Genomic DNA, 8,765 nt, shown 5'->3' with positions numbered 1-8,765 from the left:
CATACTAAGCGAGTGCTCTACCATATGAGCTACATTCCCATTTTAAAATCAACCTCTACTGTTATGTCAGCAATTCATTAATGTATCCTGGATATTTTTCTTGATTTCCATGTTTCAGTATCTAGTCGAATATTTATCGTGTCATATTTGCAAAAATTCAATACACCATCAACAATCTCTGTGATATCTTTTGTCATACAATATCTGTTATGCAATCAGTAGCTCTAACGCTAACTACTTGAGGATTCGATACAAGTTTCCTTGCCATTCTTGAAAGAATTTTCTTCAATGAAACAGTAATACGATCTTTCAGTATGGATACCATTATCAACTTACAATACTTACTTTCTGTACTTGTACCATTTAATGGTATAAGATGTATGGAGGGATTGTTGACAAAACATAAATGATACATAGAGGATAATAGGGAAAGTAATACATATTGTAGACTTTAGGATTCAATGTATAAGATAAATCCGAAAGGGAACTCATACATCTTGTAACACGAACAACACAAATGCCATACAAAATAAATCATAGTCAGCTTATTAATAAAATTTATTTATATATGGTTTTAAAGATAGATATCTTCACTTATATATAAATATGATCAGACGGTTCCCCAAGATCATATAATATATACCTAGTGAGTAATATATAGCTTCTCAATGATATATATAACATCTGATATATAGTTATCTTCTCAGCACTTGTCCCATTGTACTTCAAAGCTCCAGCACTTATTACCAGACACACCTATACTATATATAACAGAGAAATATAAGTAAGATATTGAAGTTAACACTAAATATATAACTATGGTGAATCTGATAGATGTACAATACACTTACATTATTAAGCTAACTTAGCTTGCTTGTTGCTCTCCAGCATTAGACCAAAGTGAATATGAGGAAAGTGTGCCCACTACCATATGTGCAATCAATTTAATGATAGAATAACTTATTAAATTGTCATAACAAAATGTCAGAGATATGTAGTTAGAACACACTATATTATACATAAAAGAATGTTACTAAAGGGATAAAGTACATCTTTATCTCCCTAATAACATACAATAAAATAATTATTAGGATAAGTACGTATATGCCACTACCTGTACATACATAAATTCTACTGTAGGGATATGATTGGCAAACCATTTTGATGAAATTTTAAACTTTTATCTAACAATAGTTAAAATGTAGAGAAAATAACTGCGATTATATATAATATATATTTTACCGAATGTTTTAAAATAAATGTGAGCCTTTTTACAAAATGAAAACTTACATTCTTGGCGGCGGTGCTGAATGCTTCCCTGTGGCTTATGTCTGGATTATTAGCCTTGATCCTCTGAATTTCCTCTCTTCAGAATTTTCAGTTTACGCACAAATCAATGACTTCAATCTTAACAGATTTCGAATATAATAAACATAATTATATGAATATGTAAATGTAAATGTCTAAACAAAAATTTGTTACTTTATAAATTGATTGTAGGCTGAAGGTACTCTCTGCCTCTTTTCCGGAGCTGAACGACAATATAAGAAATACACATAAATTATTCCGTATGTTTACTTAATTATACATAAAAAGTAATTTTCACTTACGACGGTTTACAATTCTTTGCTCAGAAATGGTACGAGCTGAAATTCTGGAAGAAATTTTGGTGTGGCCTCTTGAGGAAGATCCATACTCTGGCGTTGCATAAGGTGTTACCTATTCCATATTTCATATTCAATAGATTAACAAATATATGAATGCCACATTTGTTATAAATAACTTAGAATTTTCAGACTAAAATGATGAATCATAAGGATTGAGTAGCAATCATCTATGCATTGTCTAATTTAGGAAATGAAGAGAGAAAACAAAGTGGACCAACTAGTACTAGAGGACGTTTTATTAATTTTTAAAGAAAAGTAAAAGACAAAAAAACCTTTAAAGAAAGGAATCCGATAATATATTTAGAAGGAAAAGAAAGAAAGAAAAGGAAAAAACCAAACTAATGAAACCCTAACATTCATGTCAATCAAAATCTAAGAGGATGCAGCTCACATCAGTATTCAGATCAAAACATAAGCTAGGGCTCTATTAAATAATTATGGAAAAGGCTGCGGATATAAATTTGAAAAAAAGGCTGGAAAAAGAAAATTATATAAATTTGAAAAAGATTATGTAATAAATTTATTTGGGGCTATGCAGATGTAGACGGCGGCTAGAGGCAGAAACATGCAACAAGAAGCTCAGATCTCTGTCTATATTATTTCGAAAACAAACAAAAGAGCCCTAAATTTCAGATAGCATTTTAAATTACAAATCCCTATAATTTTGGGAACTGTGAAGAGAGGGAGGGAGAAAGACCTGGAAATTAGGGCGTGAAAGCGACTGAAGAGCAGCTGCCATGTTTACAGACCACAGATTGGTGCAGTGGCCGCATCGGACGGTCACGATGTCGAACAGACTGCTGCATGGGACACTTACCTTCACATTTTTACCAAAACAAAAACCTCATAATATTTAATTAATTGATTTTCTTTCTTTGATAATTGGATTTTACTGCCCAGATCCATAAAATATAGTCATATAGATCAACAAAAAGCTTATATGACCATTATTCAGCAGAACAGTGAAAATATACTTGTTTTTCCTGTTAATATAGATTAGACATTCCTATGGTTTTTATGGTTTGTAAAGCAAAAGACAAAAAAAATGACTGAAATTAACGCAATCAATTTTTTTTTATTATCAAACAAAACTAGTGCCATGAGGTAGAAGATCATCTTCTCTTTTTATTATGCATAGTCAATAGGGATACACAGCATGACCTTACAAAATTTCACAACTTAAATTATAAAATTTCTTTGAGAAAAGCAAGAATAGAGAGAAGATAAATCCATACGATGGGGGAAAAAAGTCATGTATGGGATGGTGACTTCTCTCTGGCACCATAAGCAAAACCAAATATTTATTATTGACAAAAATAAATTAGACAGGTTTTGATTGATGAGAATTCTGAACGTTAGTAAGATAGTGGAACTGATGAAAAGAGCCGCAGTATTGATCTTTATCATAAGCCATTATATAGTACAAAGAAAATAAAGGCAGATCTAATATGCCTGGCCATATCTTTAGATACAAGATTTTGCAGAAAACATGCAGATCCATTATGGCTAAGCAATCATACCGCAAGAACTATGTTGCAGAAGTTACAAGGAATATAGCAAAGTTGCTCAGCGGCCGTCGGGGAGTTAGCCATGATCGATCGAAGAAACCAGACCAAACAAGTTTTTTTGTGTAGAGGAATAGATAGAAGATGAAATCAATTATATAGGAGAAAGTCTCTCTCTCTCCTAGCAGACACTTGCTTCTTTCTTTTTTTGAATCTAGCAGACACTTGCCTTAAAAACGGGTATTGTGTACGAACAATGATGCTAGCACCATCGTTAACCACAATCTCTTAACTGAAGTTCGGCTAAGAGACGGTTCTTAGCTTTTCTTGAATTTTAACTAAGAATCATCTCTTAAATAAGATATATAAAAACCGTTTCTTAGCAAAAAAGTGTAAAAAACAAAAAAAAAACAAAAAAAATCAAATCATGAGTTAAGAACCCCGACTAAGAGACCGGGATTAATGATGCCCTAAGGGATCATAAAATTTATGTAATTTAATAAAGAATTATTCTTGGGTTCATCTCCAAGGGTGAACATCTAGGTTCACCAACCAATAAGATTATGTTATTTCATATCCGATATTTTCTAAAAAAAGGAAACAAAATATTATCAAGTTATATTATGTTTTTAAAATAAAAATGTAAAAATAAATAAAAATAATCATAGTTACAAGAAAAGATATTTTTTCTAAAAAATATTTTTAACGTCGTCAGCAAAACACTAAATCTTTTAAAAAATCTCTAAACCCTAAATCCTAAACCCTTAGGTAAATCCTAAACTCTAAATCAAAAATACTAAACACAAAAACACTCAAGGGTTTATGGTTTAGGATTTAGGGTTATGGTTTAGTGTTTTAGTGTTTAGTTTTTTTTATTTAGAGTTTAGGATTAATTTATCCAAGGGTTTAAGGTTTACCTAAGGGTTTAGGGTTTACCTAAGGGTTTAGGATTAACCTAAGGATTTAGAATTTAAGATTTAAGGTTTAAGGTTTAGTGTTTTGCTGACGACGTTAAAAATATTATTTTTTAAATTCTTTTTTTTGTAACTACTATTATTTTTTATCATTTAAAAAAAACATAATACAACTTGATCATATTTTATTTTATTTTTAAAAAATATAGAATATGAAATGACGAAATTCTATTGATTGAAGAACCTAGAAGTTCACTCACCCAAAAATAACTCTTTAATAAATGGGAGAGATAACAAGCCTAAGGTGAGGTTGAGAGTTAAAGGGCAAAAATTATTATATGCAATGCAAAGGATTTGGGAATTTCGATGTAGGGTTGTGTTCTAACCGAGTAGGGTCCGCTTGACTCATGGGGTTTCGTACCGCTAAAATAATTTGTGTAACCAAATATTGGGATGTACTAACCGATTAATCAGATGTTAAAAACATTTCTAAGATAATATTAACAATTCATTTTATTTAATCATTTAATTTAAAACTATGAACCATATTTCTTTTTCTTCTTTATTTTCTACATATATAAACACTAATTATATATTTTAACAATGAAAACTTAGTAACACTATGCTCTAAGATAATCTCCTATATATTAATTGATAATCGTTTAAAAAATTGTATATATTAAATAAAAAGAGATTATGCTTAGCTATCATTTAATTATGATGATAATTTCACTTACGTGGAAACTTAAGAATTAATTAAAAAGAGACACTGCTTAGGTGTCATTATATTAATCCAAAATATAGGAAGTATGTATTATTTTCTTAAATAAAATCTAAAGAATTACCTAATATGGTTAACATATATATGACAATTAATGATTATGAATAATAAATATTTTATAACAATTTTCGCATCATTCCTCCTTTTTGTTTAATTTTATATTATTAAAAGAAATTAAACAATCACATTAACCATATAATAAAAAATTAACTTTTTTCTTATATGTTATATTTTGATTTTTTGAAACGACTTTAAATTACAAAAAATGTTAAAAATCCCTTTGAATTTGTTTTGATCAATGACTTAATTTTTTTTGTTATAACAAGATACAAATGATCATACAATCATATTAATATAAATTTTTATTTGATAGATATTTATATTAAATAATATATATATTAATATCATTTAAATTAAACTATGTACCATTTAAAAATATATAAATATATTAATTTTGAAATTTGCATTGAAAGAATATAATATTTTAATTTTAAAATTTGCCTAGAACCGATATGAACGATCATCATTTTCTTAAATGAGCCTAGAATAGTTTTTAATGATTAAATAAATGGGCACATACATATAAAATGTGTTTTAGTTTAAAAATTGTTGCATACCCAAATTCAATATGAACATCATCATTTTTGTTTAAAATTTTGTCACAATAAAAATATAGGATTGGGCAAAAAAATCTGAATCCATAAAAACCGAACATAGGCCAATCCAAAGAATATAACTGAACTTTAACCAAAATTGGTTAGATATCCGAATGGGTTCAAAATTTTGGTATCTAGAGAACCGAAACCGAACCCGATCTAAACCGTAATATTTTAGATATCCAAATATATTCCAAAAATATTTATATACTTAAATATATTAATTATTTTTAAATTTAATATCTAAAAGAATATATAAAATACTATAAGAATAGCTATAAGTACTTTTTAAAAATAGCTAAACGATACTTATAATACCTAAAATACTTAAAATATCTGTTGATTTCATATTCAAATATTTAAGCTAAACTAATTTTTATGTTAAGTTTAAATATTTTGACATACATTATTCCGATTTATATGTTATATATTATTTTTATTTTCAGATTTTGAAAAATTTAAAGTATATATGAACTTTAATTTTTGAAAAAGAATTAAATAGGTTATTTGAACCCAAACCCGAACCAAATACGCAAAGATTCAAACCGAACCAAACCTTTAAGAATCCGAATCGAACTAAATAGTACTAGAATGTCCACCTCTAATGAAATGTGAAAAAAGTTATTGATAACAAAATGTATATTGTTTATAATATTTAAGTACAATATATTTTTATAAAAATTAACTCCGCGCAAGACGCGGATTACCATCTAGTATAGTATTATTGCTATTTCTTCCACTACAAGAAAACAACGGTATTCTGACGGACATTCCGACGGAAAATGAAATCCTCGGAATATCCCGAGGAATTTCCGAAGAAATTCCGAGGAAACACAAAATTTGGTTTCCTCGGAATTTCCTCGGAATATACCGACGGAATTCCGAGGAAATACTAATATGTCGGAATATTCTTATGGAATACCGAGGAAAAACGTATTCCTCGGAAAAAACAAATGAATTCCGAGGATATATTATAGCCGTTAGAGAGCCGTTGGGGGATTTTAAAAATTCCGAGGAAATTCCGACAAACTAGCCGTTTCCGTCGGAATTCCATCGGAATTTCCTCGGTTTGTCGGCAGGATTTCAACTATAAATACAAGCACCCCTCTTCCTCTTCATTCACTCCATATCTTCATCCTCCCTCTTACTCTCTTTACACACGAATTTGATTAATAAAAAACATGTCTTCTTCAAATTATTTTCGTTCTTGGATCGATCGACCTCATTTGGATCCGAACACGAGATTGCTTACGGAAGAATACCAACGAGGTATAACCGAATTCATGGGGTTAGTTCTCCGACAACCGGAAGCAAAAACAGGTATGTTAAGATGTCCTTGCTCTAATTGTAAAAATAGAAAGGTTATTAAGGAGTGGGATGTTTGGACTCATCTATATTTGAGTGGATTTACACGAAGTTACAAAATTTGGTATCATCATGGAGAAACTGATTATGAACATGGTAGTACTAGCGAACCTCAGCCAGCGGTTAGATTAGAAGAACCAATTAGAACGGATGTAGATTATGGTGTAGGTACTGAGCAGATGGTAAATGATCATTTTAGAGGGGAAGATTTACCCAATGCACAAGCTAGGAGATTTTATGATATGTTGGATGCTGGAAAGCAACCATTGTACGAAGGTTGCAGAGATGGTCATTCAGCTTTATCATCTGCTACAAGATTGATGAGCATTAAAACAGATTATAATTTGGCTGAAGACTATGTGGATGCGATTGCTGATTTTGTAAAAGGTATTCTACCCGAGGATAATGTAGCTCCTGGTTCATACTACGAGGTTCAGAAACTCGTAGCTGGTCTTGGTTTATCGTATCAGGTAATAGATGTATGCAGCGACAACTGCATGATTTAATGGAGGGCGGATGAACAGCGGGTTACATGCAAATTTTGTGGAAAGCCTCGTTATAAAGATACGAGTGGAAGAGTTCCAGTGCCATATAAAAGGATGAGGTATTTGCCTTTGACGGAAAGGTTGCAGAGGTTGTATCTGTCTGAACGCACAGCGCAACCAATGAGATGGCATGCGGAGCACTCAACAGATGGTGAGATCAGACATCCTTCAGATGCAAAAGCGTGGAAGCATTTCCAATCAAAGTATCCCGACTTTGCGTATGAGAGAAGAAATGTCTACCTTGGATTACGTAATGATGGTTTCAGTCCGTTTGGCAAGAGTGGAAGACAGTATTCTCTATGGCCCGTCATTCTTACACCATACAACTTACCCCCAAACTTGTGCTTGCGACGAGAGTTTTTGTTTCTCTCGATTCTCGTTCCCGGACCAGAGCATCCTAAGAGATCACTTGATGTGTTTCTTCAGCCACTAATATATGAGTTGCAACAACTATGGGCTCAAGGTGCTGAAACATACGATGTTTCGTGTAAAGAAAACTTTCAAATGCGGGCAGTACTAATGTGGACAATAAGTGATTTTCCAGCATATGGTATGTTGTCTGGATGGACAACGCATGGAAGACTATCATGTCCATATTGTCAAGATAACACTGATGCTTTCCAACTAAAATACGGAAGGAAAACGTGTTGGTTTGACTGTCACAGGAGATTCCTACCACCTGATCATCTATATCGTAGGAGTAGGAATTTGTGTACGAAGAACAAGAGGGTGTTTGACAGTCCACTTCTGGAAATTTGTGGGAAAGATTTGAATATACAACTAAGAGATTTTGGTGCAGAAAGGACGCCAGACGTCGGTGGACATGAGCGTTTTCCGGTAGATGCTGTTGGAGAACTACATAACTGGCACAAAAAAAGTATTTTCTAGGATCTGCCATACTGGGAGGATCATCTGCTAAGGCATAATTTAGATGTCATGCATATTGAGAAGAACTTTTCTGACAATCTCATGAACATGATCCTTAATGTTCAAGGTAAAACAAAGGATAATTTGAAGTCAAGACTGGATTTAGTCGATATATGTGCTCGTTCAGAACTTCATGTTGATGAGAATGGTAGGGCTCCTTTTCCCATATACCGACTTGATGCAGAGGGAAAAGATGCGTTCTTTGATTGGATTTCAAACGATGTGGAATTTCCAGACGGTTACGCATCAAATTTGCATAACTGTATCGACAGAAAGGAAGGAAAGTTTACTGGCTTGAAAAGCCACAATTGCCATGTAATGATGCAGCGCCTCCTTCCGTTCGCCTTCAAGGAACTATTAGCACAAAATGTTCATGAAGCAATTGCAGGGATAAGTGGTTTCTTC

At 31.9% G+C, this 8,765-nt stretch overlaps 1 protein-coding gene across 2 annotated transcripts; it reads right to left on the bottom strand.

Annotated features, from left to right (window-relative positions):
- Nucleotides 1-392: 392 nt before the first annotated feature.
- LOC106388387 (axial regulator YABBY 5) lies at nt 393-3,420 on the bottom strand. Of its 2 annotated transcripts, none has more exons than XM_013828439.3 (7): nt 3,188-3,420; nt 2,365-2,484; nt 1,611-1,719; nt 1,483-1,531; nt 1,291-1,366; nt 852-924; nt 393-761 (listed from the first exon to the last, which is right to left on the bottom strand). In XM_013828439.3, exons 1-6 carry the CDS (start codon nt 3,257-3,259, stop codon nt 856-858), a joined length of 495 nt encoding a protein of 164 aa, XP_013683893.1. In that variant the 5' UTR covers nt 3,260-3,420; the 3' UTR covers nt 393-761; nt 852-855. The 2 variants fall into 2 exon arrangements, with proteins under 2 accessions (XP_013683893.1, XP_013683894.1); XM_013828440.3 differs by having other exon boundaries at nt 393-756.
- Nucleotides 3,421-8,765: the final 5,345 nt, after the last annotated feature.

Source organism: Brassica napus, chromosome C3 (genome assembly GCF_020379485.1).
Source record: "Brassica napus cultivar Da-Ae chromosome C3, Da-Ae, whole genome shotgun sequence".
Lineage (NCBI taxonomy): Eukaryota > Viridiplantae > Streptophyta > Magnoliopsida > Brassicales > Brassicaceae > Brassica > Brassica napus.
Note: the sequence above shows the minus strand (reverse complement) of the source record. Positions and strands in the feature narration are given on the sequence as shown.